Source organism: Ruditapes philippinarum, unplaced genomic scaffold (genome assembly GCF_026571515.1).
Source record: "Ruditapes philippinarum isolate M1 unplaced genomic scaffold, ASM2657151v2 ctg2336_1_1_1_1, whole genome shotgun sequence".
NCBI lineage: Eukaryota > Metazoa > Mollusca > Bivalvia > Venerida > Veneridae > Ruditapes > Ruditapes philippinarum.
Genome location: NW_026863852.1, coordinates 71281 through 98372, shown reverse-complemented (window position 1 = coordinate 98372; position 27092 = coordinate 71281). Strand labels below are relative to the sequence as shown.

Sequence of the window (27092 nt, the reverse complement as noted above, 5' to 3'; positions counted from 1 at the left end):
GAGACAAAATTGCACTACGACGTAGTAATACATCATTAAACTGTGACAAGCACTCACTTAACCATACACAAATTTTAGAAAAATATTTTATACAACATTTTAATTGATTAATTAAATAAACTCAGGTAAAAAATGCTTTTTCACAGAATTTTTTACCTACAGGTCAAAACATATAAACTCTTGCAGAACAAAACTCCATGAAACCATACTCCGAGTAAAAGATTATAACCATGTTCATATCATCGGGGATATGAATATTACCTTTTGACGGAATATGCTTTAAGGCATCAGTGATCATTGTGAACGCTTCGTTTGGTTTTTCTCCCACCTGTATAATATAATGTATCGATTAGGAATAAACTACCTTACTCATCAACTCTTTAATGGAATTACTACACCACTGAAAGATAGCATTAAAGTGGTCTATATCTATATTTATATATCAGAGCGTTCTTAATATGTATAAAAACAAACTTCTTAAAACGATCAATGTCATGGTAGGGAAGTAATCGATAATTTATTTGATGTCATATAAAATAGCAATGCTAATTGCCAACTATACATAATTTCATGTATTCATTCATATGTATTAGACTATCGTTAAAATTGCAAAATTTGAGTCAAGAACACATGTTTTGTTCTTTAATCGACTTTTTAGCAATGCAAATGGAAATGAATAGAAAAGTCATTTTCTATTAATTAAGCAATGAACGCCGATGGCGAAGTTGCAATTTTCAAGGGAATGTAAATAAATATATTAATTATATTATTTAATTGTATTCCATCAATTTTAATAGATTAAACAAGCTATAATTTCCCTTTTGAATATCACAATTAAATTATTCCCTATCACTTGGTTTAAGTAAACATTTGTGAAATGTATGAAGAATGTGTGTTCAATATGATCAAACATTGTTTTAGAATGCGTTGGTTAGAAACATTTGATAAATCATGTTTAGACACAAGTTCAAGCTTTGAATAGTATGACAAGTGGTCATGTGTGGGCAATTGAATGTGCTACTTGGATAGTTCTAATCGTTTGAATAACTATTAATATTTACAGAAAAAAGTGCGAGTGATTTTAGATGTAAAATTTAATAATATGCTCAGAAAAAGTGATACATAAAACTACAGTGAGCTATTTATCATGTTTTAAATTCAAAGGCACTTTCATTAATTTGCTAAATTCAAACGCCGAGCAACAAACTTGCCAATCTTAAAATACATCTTAACTGATATATGATAATTTATAATTATAACATTTTTCTACAAATGCATTAATTTAGCCATGGTTTAAAACTATTAATACATACCTCAAGAAAAATTGAAAACGCAGCCAAACCGTTCGGGGAAGACAATGCGTGTGAGTAATTTAGATATAAATCAGCGTTAAATGCGATTATCTGCAACTGCAAGTAAACAACCATCACATATAAGAATAGAAAAAAAAAACATAAAGAAACAAAGCTAAACAATCACACTACAGCACCACAATAATGCCTTAAACATTCAAGACTCTTGGAATAAAACATATATTATATGTAAACTTGTCTTTTTTTAAAACTTAAAGGTTGCCACATGGCTAAGTGGTTCACACAGGTAGCTGACTAGTAATCTGAGGATCGCTATCCGTGTGAGTTCAATGCCCGTTGTTTCCTTGAGTAGGAAACTTTACAAGTATTGCTCAGTACTGTTTGGTTCCAGGAACAAATTCAAGAATATGTCTATAAGCTTTCTACACAATCGAACTAAAACAAATTCTGTATAAACCAAAAGTAACGCTGCCTTTTAGTATCTGATAAATATGTTTCGAAAAGATAATGACGAAGAACTTCAGAAAACTCTCCAAGTTAGGCTTACCTCTGCTGGAAATGAAAGACCATTAATGGTATGTTCGGATCCACTAGTTTCGTCATGTCCAAAATGAAGCTTCATCTGGTGCAAGTGATAGTTATACTGAAGTGGACCTGATGTTACATTGAGGTGAGGAATGAGTACCTCTTCCACAAATAGTGTTACATCATTCCCTGTATTGGTTAGATTTCCATTTACCTAAAGGCACATAAAATATAATATGCTTACATATTCAGGCCAAATCTTTATACTAGAGTCTCATGTATAGAAAGTAATTACTTTATTATTATCACTGGTATCACAATATGTTTGATTTAGAAGTACAGTAGTAAAAGAAATCTTAATTTTTATGCCATTCATTATGAAAAGATATTATAGAAAAAAAAACCACCTGTTAAATGTCAAGTTTGATTGATTTAAAGTACAAAGTGGATTAGACTTTCACATATAGCTTTTAATGGAGTACCTCATTTTTAAGTATTAACTTTATACATGCACATTGCGTGTTTTTCTTTAATTAAGCCTTAACAAAATAATCATCTCTGTTACCAAAATAGACAAAACGAAAACTAAAAGAAATCATGTAAACATTGTATGAGTTTGTCATTTATGTAACAAATGTTAACATTGATTTGTTGGCTTCAATGGTGAATAATTAAATTTATTGCTATGTGTTGTCGGTTAATATTATACTGGAACAAATTTGAAGATATGCAAAAGCATTAAAACATGTTTAGTTCAGTTCAAAGTAAATTAACCTGTTGACAGAGTTATCTATGTCCATTACTTCGCGCAGATTCGTGCCTAACATCTAATCAGATTGATCTAACATTGTTTACATGTACTTGTTTTGAGAATATAATTATCCTTTAAATAAATGAAAAGAGTTGTTTTCAATATAGTATAGTTTTTCATTCATTTTGTTTGTCTTTAAAATTTTCCATATATAAAAACAATTCTATGTTAGTCACGTGATATTTGTCCACTATACTCCTCTAGAGGGTTGTTATTTGATCAAAGATATTGGATAGTCACCATCAAAAAATGTCAAACATTATCATGTCTTGTGTATCTTAAAACGTTCATGATATGATTTTCATGATATGATGTTATCATATCTTTTAATATACTTTTTTATCATACGGTATAATATACTTATAATATACTTTTGCACAATGTTTCTTATACAAAACACAATTCAAGTACTGCTTGATTTTGAACATGAAATAGTAACTTCAGCAATTTTTAATCAATTAATTGATTATTATTTTTTTTGCATACGGCACTTAGCAGGTTAATTTAAAAAAAAACGAGAAATATATCCATGGAATTGTATATTGTAATATCAATACATATGATATGTTTTTTTTGTGAAATTCATTGAGTGGAACGTATGCATATGAATTCGGTTAAATATTTATTAATAACAAAAAGTCTGGAATCAAAGCGATCTCTCGGAAGCATTAATCACAACAAAATTACATGAAAATTGCAGACTATACTGATATTATAGTTATACTGGTATTAATATAGGAAGTTGTTTTTGATAATGAAATGGTATATATCGTACATTTAGTACAGTTATGTTATAAACACAAACATTAAGAAGCACCGACTAAAAGACTTATTACCAGTATAAACTATGCATTTCCTTTTGGATAAAAACACTTAGATCTGTTTTTATTATACAATCTGTTCTTTGCCAATCAGTTATTTAAAGATCCTGTAACTCATGTTTTTATGGTTTTATATCATAAATATAATGCTCAAATGAAGATTTATCAATGTTGTAAGTTCCAAAAAAACATTATTTGTACATATATTACCGAATTTACATTTCATATTAATAAAGGGAGGTAATTAGAAATTTATTTTCTATAGTGTCTAGGTCAGATTTTTCATAAAGAAATGAATGCATATATTTTTATGATTACATATGAAGTGGACAAATATTTGCAGTACATATTTTACATATTCTTCGATGTTTGAAAATTGTTTAAGAAGCATAATTATATACATCTATAAAATTTCACTTAAGTGTGATAACAACCTTAATTACAACATACAGGATCTTTAAGTTTATTTATCACATTGATTATGATTTAAAATAATTTTTATTGTCTGTTAATATTTTAACATCGGATGATGCTTGATGCTATTTATGGCTGGTTTATTTAACGTTAAAGAAGGATTCTTTTTCAAGACTGCTTTTATTGTGGTAACATTACGCTCACAGTGGATTTTCTGTAAAAGAAACTATTTTTATCATTTTGAAATCTTAAAATATCTAATACCTTTTTATCACTAGAAAACATGATTCCAGACAATTTTGGATCAAACAACAGCCTTTCAGGTTTGATATCTATCGGAGATTGATATTTTCCTTTGTCGCATATTGGCCATCGTGAACCCCACCAATCTGGCCCTGTCCAAAATAAAATTGCAATGGAATATAAAGATTATATTGAAATTTTCTTAAACAAATTATTTCTTTTTGTTGGGTTCCTAAACACACAAACTGTGAATGCCATGGCGATAAGTGGAGAAAGGTACCTTTTCATGAATAATGTCAGGTAAAAATGACATTAGAGTAGAACCACCAGCAACCTTCACATTAAAAAGAAACCGTTATTGAATGACGGGGTTCGAACTGAAAGCGTTGAAGGAGACATCGAAAAGTCAGACTGCTTAGGAAACACATTTACTGACTCAACTGACCAATATATTTCACAAAAAACATGATTGTAGTTATTGAGCTTAGTGATCTCTCTTCTATCATATAATTATTCATTTGATATATAAAAACAATCTTAACTAACTGGAAATATAAGCAATCTTGAAACTGCCTTATTTAGCTCCGACAGGAAATAAAATACATAATTATTGACAGTCTTTGCAGCGGTCGAAATAACAGGAAACATGATTAAATGGAAAGATTGCTGCTCATTCACAGATCACTTCCATGTAGTAGCTAATCAAATTGAGATCACATTTAATCATAGACACATTCAGCGTCCCATGTGGTAAAACAATACACAATTCTCATTTGTTTTCCCTGGAATACTTATCATTGTCATAAACATTCTAAAAAAACAAATCTGATTCATCTGATTTGGTTCAAGAACTGTTTATTTTACTAAATGCTAGACACACAAGAAACATATATAAAGCGTTTCTTTTCTAAACATAATTGCTTTTTTTTTATTTGTTATGCGATGATTATATTATAATTAAACAATACCTTAAATGTCTTGTATAAACTCCACAATTAAATCAATTTAAATGCCATACATTTCTTATGAGAGAAGTTAATTTCATAAAAAGAAATGAAATTTCCGTTCCATTACAATAAAAAATGCACCATAAACACATTGAAACAAAACAGTTATGACTGTTAACATTTTGGAGGTAATACGGTACTATTCATAGCCTATCAAACTATCATTTCTTGTTCCAGTTCATAGGTCTGTGGATATAATAGCTTAACGTTATTTAGCTTGCAGATATTCATAGTGCCATAAAGAAAAATAATATTGCCTTCTAAGCAGTAAATGCGCTCGTTTTCTATCTAACTGATCTATTCATATGTGCGATAGATAAAACATTGAAGAAAGACAACATGCCGGACTAAATAAATAATTATGTATTTAATGCATAAAAATATAAAAAAGTGTTGTTGTTTCGCTATATAAAATACAATTATTTTGTTTACATTTTTCCGTTCTTGATTCGATTGATTAAGCCTAAAATTGAACAAATTTCTAAAAATGATTGGCTTATAGTCAACATCATTTAATTTGCATCATCACTAATTCCGTGATTCTGGCAAACTTACATGATGTCTGTGTTTACTAAAAATACTGAGGTATTTTTGTCATAAACCTAAGCAACAGTGAAAAAAATTAAATCTGTAATTTTAGAAAAATACAACATTTACTCCTCTAATACAATGTTCTTGTTTGTAGAAAATATAATTTTGTGTTATAAAGGTGGATATATAGAGGATATTTGTTTGTTTGTGTGTAAGATGAAATTTTATTTCATCGAGTGGGCTTTAAAAACAGTATTCTCACGAGTGGCGTAGCCACGAGTGAGAATACTGTTTTTAAAGTTCACGAGATGAAATAAAATTACATCTTACACAACAAACAAACAAATTTTCTTTTTATTGTATGCTTAAAAACAAGTTAAAACGAAATTTCCTTAATATTTACGTTAATATTAAAATCTGTTTCCCCATTTAGAGCCTCAAAAAAGTCGAATTTCTCATTAAATACAAGAAGTCATGGGCTGAAAAAATAAGTTCCACAATCAACGTTAAATGGTGGTGATAGTATTCATTTTATTAAAAAAATATGTCTGATCCAATGTTTAAATAATAAAAACAAACAATTCTAGTAGGAGAAAAAGTCCAACCATCCATCCATATTTCTGTTACTGACTGTGTTTTTATATTAGACCTGGCTTTGTTAAATGTAAGCGGCCGCCATTTTTAAAGTTGTGTATTTCACTGGAGGAAAATAATTGTGTTTGATTCAGAGGGATATCATTTGGATTTGTTAGTCATACACCTTTTTAAAAGAAAGAAAACTTATATGAGGATTGTAACAGACAATAAAGAAGTGTTGACAGATGTGTAAACATTCAAAAAAGTGGATAGGAAATTGGAAAACTTGGAAGCCTTACGAACGCGGGGTTGTTTTACATATTCTTCGACTGAAAGCTGCCATTGCTTTTCAAGTTTTCATAAAGCATACTGCAGTTTTTGCTCGTAGGATACTTAAATATTCCCAAATGTCATCAAGAGCAGTTTTGCATGTGGAAGGAATGTATTTTTCAGACTGTAAAAATGAAACAAAAAATTAAAGAGACGATATTTGGTGATTGGTAATTTTAATGAATAGAAGTAACTTACTGTAAGTTTTCTTCTTTTTATTACTTTTGACATATAAGTTATTTATCAATTTCAGCTTTGCTTTTCTTTAAACAGCCTGATATTGACGGAATAGTCAGCAAAAATAAAATTGAGGTACCACATGGGGAAAATCTTAAAAAAGTAGTTTCGTCATTGAAAAGTGTGAAATTATATTTTGATAATTTTCACTGTGAAATTATCAAATATAATTTTCACGGATAAATCAGTAATCCACTGAAAAGCATAAAATAAAGTTTGAATATTAAACTGGAGCTGTAGCATGTATTACTTTGCAAAGTAAAGATAAAAAAACTGAATATCGTTTTCTGCGGAATGAATGTCATTAAGAAACAAAAGGTCGACACTAATAATAATCATATAATAGAAAAGAGATTTTTATTTAAATTAATTAAATATGAATTTTAATAACTTTCATCATGTTTAGAATCTTTGACAAATATGAGTAGACTTATTAAACAAGAAAGTATATTTGGGCAGTTCTTATTTTCTTCTATCATAGTGTTTTGTACAGAGATCTATGACTTTATTAATTACTGCAACAGACTTGAATTCAATCAGAATTGATTCAATCACACAAACCACAAAATGAAATAATGAAAATTCTGAAATCCTCAAAAGAACTTATGTAGTGTTTTATTTATAACACAAACATTTAAAATATTCATATGATTCAACTATTTTGGTCCGAAAGTCTCACAAATATCAATTAAAACATTAATATCAACGAAGGAAAAATAATTCAAACATAAAGTTTTTTAAAGATTTAAACTGATTAAGGTACAGTACTACCGAAACCGGTAGAGTCGTAAATAGAATAGTAAAACTGACATAGATCTTGACGTGTAGTTTCTCCTAACACCCTTACAACAGTTTTTAACATGAAAGAATATGTACACAAGAAGCACAAACCTGAAATACCATCATAAGTCCACCACCATTCTGTCCAAACGGAGTCTTTTCCTACAAAACAAAATGTTTAAAACTCAAGACAAGTTTTTGATTCAAGTCAATTAATTGATGAATATTGCTTTAAACTGGAATTGGTATTAAGTATTTATTAATATTTACTTATTTTACGAGTTGCAAAGACTATTTTTTCACTGTTATATATGTGGTTGGGTGGGTTGAGGGTTGGGGTTAGGCGGTGGATGCAATATGCAACACCTTCTTCAGCTAAAATGCGACAAGCGAAGATTAGATTTACTTGATAATACTGAATGAAAATAAGAGTGATCTAATTTGACAGGATCAGCACTGAATCTACATCGGTTTAGAACGTTCTGTCTTATTTGTCCAAAGTTACGATTGATTTTTGATGAGCTATATCATTTAGGTTCCTCTATTATCAAATGAAGCAGAAACTCTCAAAATTCCCTCCGATTTATCTCGTCCCATCAAGCATTTGGCTATAAATCTTGCTAGACTGCTAGCTTCTATCTAAGAACATATCTTCTGATGAAATGATAGACGCCGAGCCAAATTAACTTATTTTCTAACAAAACTCTCTTAATGAGGGGCGCCGGACTGCATGAGAGACATATAAACCATTCTATAACATTAAATACCGGTAAATAGGGAAACTTGAATGTTTATTAAATGTTATTGTAGGAATTCTGAGGAGATGAAAATGGAAAGTTTTTGATCATATCTATGCCATAAATATCAATTTTGGATGCTTTTGATAATATTTTATAAGCTCTTCAATCATAATTAGAGGAAAACGTCCATCGTTAATGAATCATGTTTTATTAATTAAGTTGACTACAAGGTATAAAATCTCTGTTTACAGAATTGTTACTAAAATTAAAGCTAGTTGATTTAGGAAAGTTTTTATGTGAAACTGAAAATACGATGACGTATCTTTACATTTATAATACATTATGTGAGAAATACGACTTCTGAATAAATTGCATGTTATAATATTATTTTGTCATTTTGAACTATTATATACAATTTAAACATATGTTGTTTTTTCTGTTTTAAAAACATGTAGATACTTACCATTTACTAGCTTTAGAAGAAGCAAAAATCCACTTGAAATAGCTGTGATATAAAGAGTATTCATCATGACTGAGTAAACCTGAAAAAAAAGAAAAGAAATTGCTATAGTTTAAGTATAAACATGACTGATATGCGGATTTAACATTTTACACTCTTTTTCTTCTCAATAAGATGAAATTAAAGATATACTATGCCCATCCTTGAAGAAAACATTTTAATCACAGCAATTTATGAAATTCTAACTGAATATGTCAAACTTGAATAAGCGAATCGATAAACAATGTACAGGAAGCTGCGTAAAATAGAGAAAATAAGAATCACTAAAGAAAGCCCAACGGCAAAATTGAAAATGTTGCAGGCTCGGTTTGAATAAGCCTGTTCATGGACGGTACTGTCAAGTGCAAACTACCGTGCTCGTCCCCTAGCACCGGCTTAAGCAGAATTCAGCATTAAACATAAACTGGTATAATTTGGATTTTTTAAACATCCACAGATGTGTTCATATGGCGGTTATCATGGAACCTTCAATGTGACACTTCCGTGCCATTCCATGAAAAGCGGCATATGGTCCCCAAGTAAAAAAATGCGTGTGTCCTAAACGAGAAAACCATGGGCGGAACTAAATAAAATGGAATTTTGAAAAGGGGTCAGAGGTTATGAAGCCTGCATATCATAGATAATACGTCAAAAGACAAATTTAAAAAGCAGGCCACATATCCTAAGGGTGATTCAACAGTATTCAAGTGAGGAATACTGGAACCACCCAACAAGAAAATAGCCGAATAGACAGAACTAAATTACAAGCACAACAAAATTGTCGTGCTGAACGATCTTTAAGGATCGGATATATAACATATAAAGGTAATTTCTTAAAGCAACGCAAGCTTTGTTAATGGCACTATATATTCATATATTGACCACCTATAGTGTTTAGAATTTTAAACATAAGATATCTATTTTATGTGAAGTCAAAACATGTTTATTTTACATTTACAAAGAGACTGTGTAGAATTTATCAATATTTTCTAACATAAAATTTGAGTATAGTAAATCTTTAAATGAGTTATAATACAATGCTTATGGTAATGAAATCTTTTATATATGATTTCCCTTCTTGAACTCAAACGCATAAAAGAGATGTTGACAATTATATGAAATAATTATGTAAGTAAGAAAAACGCAAAATACACAAGCTTTATGTTGTAAATAAACATACATTATCATTTTATATTATGTATTTAAACATTTTAAGACACCAATACATGTACAATTTATTTGTAATTATATGACTGCTATATTCTGGTTTAAATTATATAAAGTTTGGCGTTATTTTATATTTTATCCGTTTTTGTGCTATGGACATTGTATTTTGTGTCCGAAATTTATTTACCCATTCATCCATTAGTTTGTTCTTTCCTGTTTAATTAATTAATTAGTTCATTTATTCATTTGTGTTCTGTAGAAATAATTGCAGAAAAATTACAACGTACATAAATATAGGTATATATTGCCTAACCTTAAAAACTTATTGAAAAAAAATCCTACTGCGTATAGATACAGGATTAAAATTGTATACTAGGCAACATAAAATAACTTTACTTTTGGTTACATTTATTTTCTAGTCAATATTTGTATGAATAAAATGAAATTATCTTTAAAGGCTAATTATGCCCTAGAAATGCTTTTATTATTACTTTTCAAAGACTTTAAACTTTTTAATTTCTGTGTCATGTTATAGTTTCCAAAAAGTTTCTCACTTACCAATTACCTGAACCATCTATTGGTTTTGTTGCTTTTTGGCAATTTATGAGAATAAAAAGATAAAGAAGTTTGTATGGAGGGAAAAAATACTTGTTTAAAGTTTGCTACTTTTATGTCAAATAATTTCGCATTCTGTGCTTCTTACTTTAGTGATAAGCATCTTAAATGCTATAAAATCATTTTTTACGTACTAAAATCATGCTTGCCCTTTCTTTATAATTGTTTAAATCTTTTTCTGAGGCATAATGTGCCTTTTAAATTTAAGACCTTTTCTTTAAGAAATACCCTTAATATTTACCCTATATTCATAGTAAGATTGATCTATTTTCTACAACATAAAAATATTTAAGGAATGAATGTAAAGTAAGTAAAAATCTTATTTTACTAACAACATTTATCACATATCAATCCTGCTTATAAGTATTTAAAGCATCCGCCGATGGACCAATAAAATGCAGGACATCATTTTTGATATTGAGATGTAATAATCACTGTTTTAATGACAATCTTTGTTAATTTAAGCGCAAAAGTAAACCTTGAAAACTAACCAAATTACACGTGTCACCGCGGTAATCGTGTGTTGAATAACTGTTTGTACATAGTTAAAGTTTTGAATAACAATTAAATGTAATTCTATGACATAGTAAATTATCTTTTTTTTTCAAATAACATCTATAATTCAAATTTGACCTCATTCCCTACATGTATTTTTTTGTCGATTTAAACAAGAAAAGACAAGAGTAACTATTACGTGACACTTAAGACTTGGTACTGTCATCAAAGAGAGACTTCATCTCTTAAACTGTATGATAAGGGGAGGAACAAATCACGAACTAAGTAAAATTTTGCTTGGTGGTATGCATAACTTAGTCATTAGATGAAAGGACAACTGTTTAAAGGGAGAGCTAATGACGAGAGTTTAATGCTATGACATGTGCCTTTGATCTTTTCATTCATATGTGATAACATAGGCACAGCGAACTTGATTAAGCAAAATTATAATTTCATGTAAAAAAAACTCTGACGATAGAATAATACTACACTATACATTAGAAACACAGTCATATATGAATGATAATTAAAGCTTGAAAATAAAGACGAAACGTATAATACAAAGAGAAACTCTTTAAAATAATAATTTGAAATTTAGAGCAATTATAAAAAAGACAAAATGCTTTTGTCCACAAAACATAAAATGGTGATACAGATGAACTACAGTTTATGCGTTGCATTACGGAAAAGTTTTTCTTGAATTAAGATTTCGGATACCATATTTAAAAATTGCATTTGTACACATAGTTTTCATAATGTTCAAGAATATTGGAAACACTAAGAAACTTGAGAATTGCAATATATGTACAGGCAAAAAGAATTTTAAACTACTTGTCAGGACAAATCATGTATAACAAATGTTCCATGGGAATTATTGCAGGATTAGATAACAGTTTTATTGGGGGTTACATTGATTTAGGGAAGTTTCTGTAATTGTGCACAAATTGCATTACGTTTGTCATGGCGAATATAAACCACTTCTATAGAAATACTAAATACATCTGACCCTAGCCAATGAATGAGAACAAAATTTACAATGTTATCCTATCCTGCCTCTGGATTGTAATTGTCTCTTTTCAAAAAGCATTAAATAACAACAATCCGTTTAGACGACATGCCTTCCGAGAAATACACATTTACTATCTTCTTATTGTGTTTTTTGTCCCTTTCATATTGTTGCTTTGTATTTTTATAGCACTATATCTATATAACAAACAAATTAACCTGGCAAATTCAACAAAAATAGGATATAGAAAAGAGACAAGGGAGGGGCAAATAAATGGTAAATTTCTAATATCCCTTTCAATTACGCGTATGTTTTGTTAAAATTTCTTGCTTCCTAATACCATTCGTGAGGTCATATTACGTTTCCCTATTATACAATTTTCCCTATACTTGCCGGTATATCACTATTACTATTACTTTTTCGTAATTTCTTTCACAATATTGCTGAGATTAAATTATATCTGATACTTTGAGTGTTTATTTTCTCGCTCTGTTTATGTTATATATTACATGTCCTCTTGTAGTTGATCCCGTAAAAGTTATTCAATTCTGGATTGGACTTTCTTGCTTCTGCTTGGTGTCTTTTATTTCATGTGTTTATGCATCTTTTGTTACTTGTTGCAGTACTGCATTCAACATTTTTAAACTCTTGTAAGTGTTCTCATGTTGTTTTTATTGTACATTTACCGCACATTTTAAGAGTTCAATCAGATTTAATATTTTAATATTGCATGTAGCGCAGGCTTACACCTTTTTGAAATCCCCTTTGGTCTATAAAAATTTCCAAGATATTGAATATAGATGGTTTTCAATCATAACGTCATTAAGCACTTACAAATTGCAATATATATCCTAATTATTGCAATAAAACCTAAGAAACATTATTACCAGTCATTTTCCGAAGAAGAAAAGATTTATTAACATAGCTGAGATATTGCCATTCATGAATATATATTGCATTTATATTGCTACAATATAGTCCATTTATATATGCAAATGGGTGATATGTTTTATTAAATAAGAAAAGAAACACATTACATATATTCTTTTTCTTGTGCCAGATTAAAAACTGTGTTTTTAGAACTGAACAAGTCGGCAGCATTCTTTAGATGCTTTTCAATAGATGACTGAAATATCGAAGTGTAATATATTAAGCAATCATAAATATACAATTTTATTGTTAAAGTCATAAGAAAAGCATATCAATTTGAGCCGCATTAATTAAAACAACAGAAAAGGCATGAAAAAAGTAGAAAGTATTGTTGTTGTTTGTTTTCCCTATACAAGCGATATACGAACGAATTACGTATTACTCCTGAAGAAGAAGAAGAAGAAGAGAAGAAGAAGAAAAAAAGCTTGTACAGCAACACCTTGAATGAAAATGGGTAAACATTTCTAACGCAGTTCATGTTTATTTGTAAATGGGTAAAGTATGATTTCTTTTTTTAAGAAGTACTCTTTTTGAAAAAGTCTGTTAGCAGTCTTCGACCGGCAGTTAGGCAAACTATAATTGACCGTTAGTTTAATATAAGCATTAATCCTACAATCCTGATTATCTATATCTTTAAGTACTGTATCTAGTTATAGGTTAACAATCTTTGTTAAAGAAGAAAAAAGTGTTTTTTTTCTTATATTTCTTTTGTCAATATTCCCTATTAATTTATTCTAGCCAGAGTATGTGTTAATGTCAAAATGTAATATAATATCAACAATGATGTGGCAGTTACCTTAGTTCTTAGTTCCATCGCAAATATAAAAATAAGAATTTATAATATAATTTTTCTATTTGTGCATTTGTTCTTGGAACTGAAGTTTGTACAGAATTGTCTTTTTGTGATTGTGCAGAAAGCTATAAGGTTATAGGCTCCGTTCCTATATTCGACCAGTTCTAAGCAATGAATCCAACGTATTTGTTTTGCTAAACGAAATAACGGCTTGTTACTGATGAAATGTTAACTAGTCCGAATTGTTAAATACTTGGACATGGTGCCAATTTGAAAACAATTATTTTTTCAATATCAAAGGAAAAAATTGCTAAAATTAAAACAAATCATCGCTTTTTCCTTATACAAATAAACCGACAAATTTTGTATTGAATTTGGGATTGTTATTTGAAAAGAAATTAGAGTTTTGATACAGTAACTATATAAACTATAGAACTGAACAAACGCTAGTGCATAATTAGTATACCTTGAATAATATTTATGAAATAAATATCATAAGCGTATGAATAGTAATAATAATGTGAAAATTCAAAACGTATAAGGTTATAAATCTGTAATTGTCATTTAAAATTTATATTAAATTTTGTTCTTACAGGCTTCTGTTTCATCACAGTATTCAGTAAGGAAAACATATATTTAACTCAAGGTCTAATCGTATGTACAAATGTATATTTTATTACAGGTTTCTGTTGGCACTCCTTTCTTGGTAATTACTGTTGAATCAATTTCGTCTTGGCTGTACAACATTGAATGAAAAGAAAAAACATAGTTTCGTGATAGACAATGTTTTAACAATAGACAGAGATTGTGTATACAGGTCACACGACAACGCAAATATCATCTTTATAAATGCCAAGAAAGCCTTCTATGTTAAAAAATCTCTACACGTCATTTTGATAAGGTATACCTTTGCAGTGTTATTTTTATTTTATTCAAATACACGGAGGGCAGACAAATAACAATATAATTGGTATTCCTAGCTAGCTATTATTCGATTTTAATAAGATAAATCTATGTTTTGACTGGCATTCGGCCAACGAATATTGTAAAGAATAATTTGAAGTGCATTTTAAATAATGGCTATTTTTGTTTGGTTAAAAAGTATCATCAAAGACCCTCTTTAGTATTTGGTGTTCTCGCGTAAATAATTGACGAAAATGAAGTTTCTATATAGTTTTACTTCCATTTAGAAATGCTGAAGCATAGGTTTGTGTATTTTTAACAATCATTCTTTTACTAAACAAGAACGGATATATTTAAAAAAATGCACTTTGAAAAATAAAAATACACCAAAACCCAAACATTTTAGTGTTTTAGTAATATATAAATATTTATAATGCATACACGCAATGAATTGAGTATTTTAGCCCCTTTAGAAACAGATGAGCAGTTAATCAGTTACTTTTCATTTTATACACAATATTTATGTTGATAATGTGCATTCCGCTAGATTAAATTACTTTGTTTATTTCACAATATTTTCCCGTATTTTCAGTCCTTTCAAAGTTTTACACAATAAAGTAATGAATATGAAGGCGTGCTGTTCTAAAGGTGAACGTTAATTTTATTGCTTTGCTTTTCTTAAGAATATAAGTGGTTTAATTGATGTGCTTTAAAAGTCCCATAGAATTACCGCTTAATACATCATTCTCCGATAAGCTTATAAATTTCCTTGATTTAAGATACTTGTATAAAACTTGCAAATTTTGTTGGAGGTTAAAAAATCTTATAATTGACTTACATGTTAAGAGTTAATCATTCTGATTCAGCGAGATATATACAGACCACAAATACGCTTTTGTGACATAACTTAAGGTAAAAGTACCTTATTGATATAAATAATTCATTTTTAATTATCTCAATTCATGATAATGATATAATAAATAAATAAATTAATTAATTAACAAAAAAAAAACCCCAACAAAAACAACAACAGCAAAAAACAACAACACAAAAACACACAAGGAAACAAAATAAAAACGTTTGGTCTTTTACATGCCTACACTAACATATGAAATCCTATATGGATTCTTTTGCAAAACAATTTATCTTGCCCAAGACTCGTTAAATAATTCTGGACAAGTACTCTTTTTAAAAATTTAAAATCTATATGTATATATAAAGAAAATTAAATTATATTACTAAATGCAAATCAACCAATTAAATCGAGTTATATTTGTTTTGTATAATAAGAAAGCATATGTTTAAATCTGTTTATGACCTTTTTATTCTAATTTTACACAGCAGTTAGATTTGACATGATTTGCACCTTCGAAACAATTATTAAGACGACCTTAAAATGAAAATGTTTCGCTCTTAATCAAATAAAATATTCTTAAAAGAATCTAACATTTAGAGGATAATTGTTATAATAAAATGAGTACACAAGGTACTTTAGCAGTAAGATTATTAAACAATTTTATAAAAAAAAAACTCACCTTAGTACAAAGAAAAAGTTTCAAATCCAATATCGATGAAACCATTCACTTATTAAAGAGAACATCTGACGAACTGAGTTAATTTGTAAATGATCTCATAAGAATCACTAATGCTAAGAATGTTAGGCATAAACTACATCAAGCGCCCAATACTGAAGTTAATGTGACTCTCTGTGCCTTGTTTAACTTCCAAGAGAAACTTTGTTTATATAGCCATGTATTACCAATGAAAGGTCAATAATTGTTCAACAACAAAGTCGCGTGCTGTGCTTCTCAGTTTTCAGCCCTGTAACGAGCATAAGAGGTATGAAATCAAATATCTTGATTGACAGAAATGCATAAGATATGATAATATAACTTAATTGAACATGTACTGTTGAAAGTTGCACTTTTTCGTAAACTTTCAATTTACATATAGTCCTTTTACGAAAATGTTATTGTCACAGAAAGTAAAAAATTATCGTAAATGGTTTTTTTTATATTATACCATCAGTTGTTGAATTGTAAGTATTGTACTACTTATGAGTTACGAACCTTATTTTTACATGAATCTTCCATGGTCAATCATTCCAAATAAATTCTTACATTAGCTTACTATTTTTCAATCAAGTAGCTATTGGAAAAATATAGAAGACTTATATGATTGATCAACATTATTGTCAGATTTATTAATTTTCTTGTCGGCTTGTTTGCGCATTTTGGCGGTCAAGTCATCTATAAATCGTCTGTTGCAATCATAATGAACAAGAGTTAATACAATAGCTGTCAAATCCCAATCGAGTTTTTGCTATTAAAGGACTAAAGGTTTTTCTTGTTGCTAAGAAAGGTCATCAATGGGAATATAAATGATGAGTGTTGAAACATATATCCTGATTGTATTGGAAACGATAAACGAATGTTGAAATTGTCTGGCAACAATGAGTAAATAATAGCATGCAATGTGTCTTAACGAGTTTTGTGGTAGAATAATGACGTCTTTGAAGAGTTTACATTAAAGAGCAGCTATGTAAGTTAACACATTATGCGGAGTTAAAATTGTTCCAAATTATTTTTAAATGAACTGGATCATATCATTATTACTATTTTCCACATTATTTATAAAATGGTGTGGTTTGAGATGTTTTCATATCCCTACATAAATTATTTAAATGAACATAGTTAAAATAAAAAAGCAACAACAACAAATTGAAAGTTGTTTCAAACAAATATCTTTCAATCGAAATCAGACACATAGCGTGTTAAAAAGCTCCAGAAAATACTCTTGAATCACAAATTATGATCGTCACTCTTCATTAATTAAAGAGCGCACACCGCCAATCTGTTAATCATCATGAAGCTTTCGCTAATGATGACACATTAAAGGCATAAAGTAATGGAAACCAATATAATGTTGTCTGACATTGCTCCTGCTCTTACATGTTTAGGTTCCTTTTCGTTTGATATTTATTCAGTAATTATGTTTCAAGGTACAATATGTGTATTCAGTAATTATGTTTCAAGGTACAATATGTATACAAGTGTTTAACTCTTAAGCTGCTGAACTTCTTTTATGGAGCTACCCATGACTAATTTTGTGGATTTCAAAAATGAAATTTAAATGTAAATGAGCTTATAGTATAGAGCCTATTTAGGTATCATGGATGTGCAGGCTTGTCTGTGCCTAAAGTGATTGCAAAAGCAAATGAATGTAAGGTCAAGCAGGATAGGATAGTTAAAAAAGCACATACATGGGATGTCAACATTTAAGTGGCAGATAAATTTTGGCAAATAATTACTTTGAGAGCGTATCTTTTAAGATTAAATGAAAATGAAATTTATCTGCAGAATTGTGGAGCCACTTAAACATGAAAAAAAATATTTATGAGAGATTGACGAGAGATGATATTCGGGATGTGTTTTGAAATGATAACGTTGAAGACTTTGGGATCATACCTTGTCAATCAGCTTAAAAGATAGACGAGTGAAACTATTTTTTCTATTGATTCCAGAAAACGACACTAGTGTAGGAATATAAAACCTTTCTATCATATCATATTATTCCGTCTATAATCGCAGTTAAAGAAAGAACCCCCATGTATCGTCAGCTTAAATGAAAAGGTTATGTGGAAAATGCCAGGTAAAGATCGTAGAAATAACAAAAACAAGGTCTAAACCCACAATGATTGTAATTTTGTCAATCCGTCTCTCTGTCCAGTGCCCGTCCGCGACAATGACTGGAGCGTAAAATAACTTTTCTGTTACAACGCTTACTCTTCTTATACATCCCATTAAGAAAGAGTACAGTGCTTTAAATTCACTTTTACAAAACTTTTATTTTGATTCCGGACATAACTCAAGTAGAAATGGGGATTATATCAACTTGTAACGTCATAAAAATAGATATATCTTATATAGTAGAAATGCAGTGCATAAAAACTACAACTCTCAATATGGTGAATGTTTATGTTATGACCCTTTATAATTTTTTTCAAAATCAATTTCAAACTTTTATTGAATCAATTGAATGACATTGAATTATTTCAAAATAATTTTATAATGTCTTTTTTTTTTATCTCAAAAGGATGCCCTTTTGCTTGATACTGCTCAATATTGTTGGCTTTGTATCATAAGATTGCTCCAAGGTATTTCTAAGAATTTCTAATCAATTGAAATATCATATCAAGAAATTAAGAAATCTGTTTCTTTAATTTTCAAACTTCATCAATAAATCTGAAAACTGTACTTTATTTACTCTATTATAATTGGAGCAAACATCGTATACTCACCTTGATAATATATGTTAAATACTCCTACACAATGAAATAAAAAGTACAATCCTTTCTTTTGAATTGAACTATGCAACCCCTTCCAAACAGTATATAAATAATGTATAGAAAGTAGACATTCGTTTCTTTGAACATATATACACAATAGAACAGGAAGGAGAGGCTAGTTAATTGATTACATGATTTGAGAAAGGAAGTAAAAGTCATCGTAACATATACCAGATACACATGGTACAATAAACAACAGACTAATTTTACAATAAGAAATTGATGCTTTGTACTCTTTACCTTGATATAGAAAGTAAATATTTTGGAAGAATTATTGATTAAGATTTTTTATTACAGTGCATGAAGCAGTTTATTTATTATTTGTAATTGTTTTAATTTTGAAAAAAGAATAATTCCAAAATTCCTGTGTGATAGAAATATTTTCGACTTTCCCCTTCAGAGTGAATGGCACATGCATGAAACCATTGCTTAATTCTTAAAACAGCAGCATAATACTTGGTAATGGAATATTTAATTTTACTTATGCACAATATTCATGCGTAATAAATAACAGAAACATTCTATGTTACATCTTTCTTTAAGATTATCAAAAAAACATAATTATAAGATTTTATTCTTAAGCGGTAGATATCTAAAGACAAATTGTTTGTTAAGTATTGATATTAAACTATCATTTTCAATATAAAAAAATAATAAGTGGAAATATAAATAACATAGTATAGTTCCAAAAAGGATGAAAACTGCCTTCAAAGAATGTACACAACATAAATACTTAAAAGTTTGGATATTTTTTTCGTTAATTTGGACAAAACTTATAACTCAGAAACATCTTTTGAAAAATAAATTATTTATAAGAATGACACAAACAACTTTTACTTTTTATTTTAGAATGCCCAATGAAATTCCGAGATTTCAAATTGTAATTTAAAATGACCAATGAAAATTCCTCTTATATTCAGTTCTTCTCTATAAATTTTACAGGTAGTCAAACTGATTCCAGACGGCATTTGGGCGGAAGACAGGCCGGAAAACAGCCAGGTTTATCTTAAAGCAATTAAACGAAAACATGTACAGCATATATTTGACCCAATGAATAAAGGCACACATTTGCAAAAAACGGTGACACAAAATGCGTAAAGCAGCGAAACAAAACAAATACGTATATAGATCAAACATACACGACTGAAAGTTTTCCATCAGTTTGGGAAAAATATACCTCTCAACAACATACTAAAGTCCTATTAATAACATTCAATTATGGTAATGATAATTGAGAATATTCATTGTTATCCCACCTTGCTAAAAGAATAGAATAAATGTATGGAAATTAAGAGCGCATGTGATGTGTACAGTGAACTTGTTAATCATTTTCAGAGCAATCAACAATTAACAACGTGGGACACACTCAGGCGAGAACTGTAATTAGAATATATGTTTTCCGAAGTTTAAATGCCTTATTTGATGGCTGTTTTTATATCTTCCCGTTGCTCATATTTGCCCATTGCTTTCCGTTAATCGACTCAGATAATTTTCAATTATCATTAAAGCATGCCTTTTGAAATAAGGAAAAATGGCCGTTAACTTTAAAATTCTATTTTTTGTTGTTTAAGAACTGAAATTACTAGTCCATAAAATGAATTATATAATTTATATATACTAATAGCAAGTAATCAGTTTTTGACTACTGTGATAATTTTGCAAAAATATCTGTCGCGTGGTTTAACAAATTTGATAGTGTGTTCACATTTTCTTTCTGTTTTATCCCTTAATCGGAAGTCAATATCTAAGCCAGTCAATTCCTATTAAGGTGATGCAGTGAAAAGGCTGGGGTCTATAAAGTTGCAATGTGTACTTGATAGGACAGCAAAACACAAACCATATTATAATGTACATGGAACAGTCAAAACACAGACATATATAATTACTTTTGCAATATCAATATTAATTCAAATCGTTAAAAATTGTCAATTTATTATTTTACTAATTTAAACAATAATACATGTAGTGCTTTAATAGATATTGAGAAACTTTGATTACATACATAGATATTAAAAGCATCACGATAATGGAACTCCAGGCATTTTCCCCAATACTACATTAATTTTATTAATCGCTCATCAAGGTCAATTAGTTAATTGTCTTGTAGCAATCACTGATGATTATTAAGCGATGGGAATCACAGGATAGCATGGTGGATATTGCTTGAATGGTTTACGGGAACACTGGTATGAATTTTACTGAATAAAAACTAACATAAAATATGAAATAAACAAGATCAAATAGGAAGGGCGGCATTCAATATACACATCATTTTATGGCATTTGCTTATATGTCGGCACAACTTATTTCTTAATTTCAGGTAAATTTAATTTGATTACTGGTCAAATTGAACAGCAGGATAAACTGATAAACTTCAAAATATAAAATCGTCCCCATATAAGTTACTTTGTAAATTTGATTAGATACACATATTCAGCTCGGAGAGAAAAGAATAATGCAAATTAACTATATATGATAAACGTACACATTTTATTATAATTATTTTGATTATTTTAACCTTAATTTCTGATGCCATTTATATATACATATATATCCGTCTTCACCCCCCCCCCAAAAAAAAACCCCAAAGAAACAACAACAACAAAACAAAACTCATCCCAAATAGTAAACACTATTGATGAGATTGACATTCGAATGCGAAGTAAACAAAAGTGGTTAATTAAATAAAAGTAAAATGTAAGTCTTATATTTCACAACTGTATATTAGCCACATAAACATGCCCGTTCATTATACAGAACCATCATCAATAATGATTTGATAAAAACAATGTTTTGTTACCTAAGTAACCTAACCTATGGCACAATTGCATGAATACAGTGTGTTATAGCGTGATCATTAAGTAACATCATATATAATTAATGTTAACAGCTCTCACTAGGAAAAAACTTAGTTCATGTAAATGAAGCTGAACACTTTGTTCAAATTTTTTACAACCTTAATGGACATGTTGCAAATCCAATCCCACATATTTGTGTCGTTCCTTGTACTAACAGAGGACACGAGATCACCAATTATATATATATATAATATTACATAATAGCAGTCATTTGATATCAAATATATTGCGTTAAATTACTATCTTTACTGTCTTGACTAGTTATCTAGTTATTTTTAAAACAATGACTTATCATTGATTTAACACAAAGCCGTATTATACTATGTTATATTTTAATATTAAAATTGTTTATCTTATAACCGTTTGAATATGCTGTAATGTTCAAATCAAACATAAAAAAATTGCATGCTTATAATTTAAAAACAATAATTTTTCATTTATTGTATGTATTTACAGACTGATTTTATTTTACTGACTGGTTATATTACGTCGTGCTTTAATATTTAAACTCATATGATATATTTTCACAATGAAACAAAAGGATAAAAAACATAGTGATAAGAACATTCTTTAAGTTATTTTGCTGCATATTTCGTGTAAATTGTTTTTGTTATGGGTATCAAATTCTTTTGTTTTCAGCAGATAAATTAGTATTGTTATATGCACGTTTAATTGAAAAAGGGCAAAAAACATGGATTAATGTAAATAGACTTCATACTTCGTTTATTTCCTGCAAAAATATTTGATTAGTCATATAGCATAAAATAGTAAAATGTCAAATATAACGGCAGTAGGCGAAAAGCATGCGTATAAAGAACAAACGAATAGAGCGGCGTGGTTGTGAGAATTATGTATTTATTAACGAGACTATGTTTATTAAATTATATTGGCTTATGATGACAACAAAATTTGAAAAAAAAATCCCTCTTATACTTTGTAGAAAATATTACAAAAAACTGTTTAGAAATCCTGAGAATAATTTACTAAGTAAAGAGTATAAGTAGTGTTTACAGCGAATCTGTTAATCATTTTCAAAGCAATCACCATTAACAATGTAGGACACACGCAGACGAAAATAATTATTGTAATATATGTCAAGCTGACATTTTAAGGGTCTAAGATAAAAGTTTCATTTTCGTTTTTGTTTTTTCTTTGCTCATATTAGCCCGTTGCGACTCTATAATATCGACTAGGATTTTTTTCAGTTTACTAAAACAAACTTTTAAAAACAACAAATAGGACAAATAATATTGTCATTCATTTTCTACAATCTTTTACAAAACTGCATATGTTTCACGCAAAACTTGTTTACAAATTAGAAAATAATCATATTGTTACAATATTACTCTAAACTAACACTGAAAGGACAAAAGAAAGGACAAGTCCCTAAAACTATTTATTTAAAGTGCATTAACTATAATTAAGTAATCATTTAAATTAAATCAGTTCTAATGAGTTATTTCGAAGAACAATTAGATCCGAAACAATTTTAGCTAGTGCATTTAGTGCATTTTGCTTCATTTCTTAATCGGAAGTAATTAAACAAGCAAGTTAATCTAAATTAATTTTAGGGCTTGATTAAGACGCCAAACATAAACAAAAAATCATTTTAATATTTTTAACATATAAAGCTCAGTTTGGTGAACGGTAATGGAAAGTGAAAGTGAAATGGTAAAATTTGGAACTTTAGAATAACACTTTTATTAATATTTTACATCAACAATAAATCCTAAAATTTCAAAAAAGAAAATATTGTAGATTCGTAATATTGTAATTATTAAAAGTCAATCGGAATAATAGTTTTCAATATTTATCACAACATGTATAAAAATATCACATCAGCCCCTTATTTCATTTGATAGTTAAAATATCATCGGAAGACAAACGTAAGGTAACTACAATTTCATTGTAACTCATTTATAACATTTCGCTTTGCACGTTATTCCAAAGGTTCATATGATGTTGGATGTATTGTTTATGCTAAATACGTATATTATAGCTCATCCTTACCTCACATATGCTACGAACTAATAAAGTGTATAGAATAGTTGTAAATAGATCAACATACTCTGTCTTATGAAAATGAAATATGAAACAAAAAACGTAAAGGACGTAATTCATTTCATCACTTGAAATAATATTGTAATAATTGTTAAAACGATTATTGAAATTACTACAGAACTTCCAGAATATATTTTCAATTCAACAATGATTTTATTAATCCCTCATCAAGGTCATTTAGTTAATTGTCTAATAGCAATCACCGATGATTGTTAATTGATGGGAATACCACATGATATCATTGTGAATATTGGTTGTATGATTCACGAGAATAATAATAGAATGAAAGTTATCTTAACACAAATTGTTGTAAAAATAATAATCAAATCTTTTGGAAAAGTACACTTTGTGACATTTGGTGGCATACTAAGACTCAATTCGGAATTGAAATAAATTCAATTTGATGATTTATCAAAATAATTGTATAACACATAAATTTATTAAATTTTATACATGTATAACATTTCTCCTAGTATATTTAATGTATAACTTAGAAACAAAATTGTGTGCTTTAAATTTACATATACAATAATAATATACGCGAAATAAGTTAAATGAAATGGTTTTCAAAATTTTCAATAGACTAGAATCTACCAGAGAGTTTCAAAGAGAAAATTTTGCCTTTTTGCGAAAAATTTCATTTTTTATTATCTTGTTGATACAGTGATTGTATGCTCTTTTGCTCTTTTGCTTTTGTATTAGCTCGATTCTTTGTTTAGAACATTATATACGAGGTATGTTCAAAAAGTTCGTGGATTTTTGCTGTCATTTTTTACTTGGTTCATAAAAACACCCTTAGTGGATATGAATCGAAAGAATGTCTTTATTTCTAAAAGTAAGATTTACTTTTATTGTAAACTTTTGTTTCCTTTACGAGTTATGTGCACTTTTATAACCATGGCAACGCAACATCGGCGCACGCCGAAATTTTCACATAATGTTTAAATATAAACAAATGTTGAAACAAACTGAATGATTGTTTTATGAAGTAAATTACAAGTAATCATCTAATAGTATTTAATGACATAAATCTGAAATTTGACGTCGATTGGACGTTGTATAGCTGAACAAACAGGTTTTGAGCAGTAGTAGACAGACGGGTATGTTGGAAAGTATAAAGCCCGTTTAAAATCTAGAAATTTGCTCTTTCGGAATTTTTTACCAATATATGTGGGATACTCCTTCATATTTTTATTAGGTGATTAAATTAACTTATAACAATGGGTTGGCGAGCAAGTTTCTGGTTTCAGGTCGCGCAAGCGAGTTAAATACGGCAAATACATGCTCACAGACAGAAAGGGCGACGGAGAATTTTTAGCTGCAAATTGTTGGGACGTTTGTAACGTCAATTGCAAAAGATCCACAGAAGTCCAGACAGTATGAAAGGTTTGCGAGATGTCCGACATATTTAATTTCTGCATCGGATCTTTGCATTCAATTCTGACAAAACAATTTAATTTAATTAAAATAATATGTTATTTCATTCACCAGGATGTATGCGTATTTACAATAAATAATTGTAGTTATTTTTTGTATTACGTGTATTTACTCTGGTCCGTTTGATAATTAATGCTAACCGGTATTCAGTAGATTTACCGCATAAAATAATTGTCAGTTGATAAAATGTTTTTCTTTATCATTGATAATCATATTGTTTAAAGATCGGACGAGGGCGGTTTCAAATTTATGCTATAAATCAACAATTGAATTAAACTTAATAACACTGTCCGTTTAGTGTCGAAATTGCTCAAAAATCCCGATAAAGAGCGGAAAGTATGCGGCACTCGGACCTTTATACGGAGAATGGAGCGAAAAGATGAACCACTTTATATCTCGGGTCATCATCACACACAGAATAATGGTTTTGGTATATGATCCGCGCAGATATTGAACACTAAAAAGAAACAATGTCGCTGGTAAAATGTTTCATTTATATTGCGACGTCACGAACGTCATTTTGTTTCGTCATCAGCGTGCGCCGGATTGTGCATCCCTTGTGATTTGTAACTGTCACAGAATTGTTATTTGTAAACATATTGTATTGATTTTTTCACTGTTAAATAAGGACATATATTCGTATATGTCTCTTGTAAAATCATATACGCAAATTAAAAGATGTGAACAGTAGAACCGCAGTCCACGAACTTTTTGAAGAGCCCTCGTATTACGGGAGAATACGCCTGCTATCAAAATCATGCATGAGCTTAAAATGTATAAATGAAATATTAAATGTTTTGATAAGAAAGTAGTTAAGAAATTCAAAAGAACTTTTCAGTAAAATTAAGTATTAATATTTAAAAAAAACCCAGGAAAATATCCAATATTCATAAGTTTATTTATAGCAATTAATAATAAATGAATATTGTGAATATATATTAACATGAATGACTATTGTGTTAAGTTTGAACAACAATTTCGAATAATCATATTAGAAAAAATATTCCAGTAATGTCAAAGAAAAACATAAAAACTAACCTTGTTTTAGAACGGAAGTTTCCAATCCAGTTTAAATATCAACATTAGATAATCAAAGAATACAGCATGCGACCAGCCATTTTTATATTTAAACAATATTTAAACAATCACTTGTGACTGGTTGGCTGGGAAAGTAGGAAGAAGCGACATCAAGTGTTCAATATTGGTATCAATGTAACTCTCTGTGTCTTGTTTAACTTCCAAGAGAAACTTTGTTTATATAGTCGAGTATCACCAATGAAAGGTCAATAATTGTTAAACAGCAACATCACGTGCAATGCTTCTCAGACTGAACCATGCTACAAACATAATAGGTGTAAAATCAAATATCTGAAGAGAAAAATCAAAGGCGGAATCAATTTTAAATCCAAAAAGAAACGTGATGTTTTTTTTTCAATTTCGTTCAATTTTCATAGCCAATGTAAAATGATGTGTTAATGAAAAATGATATGTGAATAATTCGACCGTTTCATTCGCAAAAGGTCTGAGCAGTAAAACAATCTATAACTATTAGTAACAATAAAGTTATTTTTAAGATCTTTTATTTCACAAAACGTGTTTATAAATTAAGAGCATACGAGTTTAATAGCTTCAGAAATGCTCCTTAATCATGA

General features: G+C 29.0%; 1 protein-coding gene across 1 annotated transcript; it reads right to left on the bottom strand.

Annotated features, from left to right (window-relative positions):
• Positions 1–261: 261 nt before the first annotated feature.
• Positions 262–26703, bottom strand: LOC132723518 (carbonic anhydrase-related protein 10-like; the record flags this gene model as incomplete). The annotated part of the gene is made up of 7 exons (XM_060708242.1): positions 26479–26703; positions 8792–8870; positions 7700–7750; positions 4149–4279; positions 1861–2052; positions 1314–1409; positions 262–328 (listed from the first exon to the last, which is right to left on the bottom strand). Coding segments are annotated over exons 2-7 (604 nt in total), but the record flags the coding sequence as incomplete, so codon positions are not given.
• Positions 26704–27092: the final 389 nt, after the last annotated feature.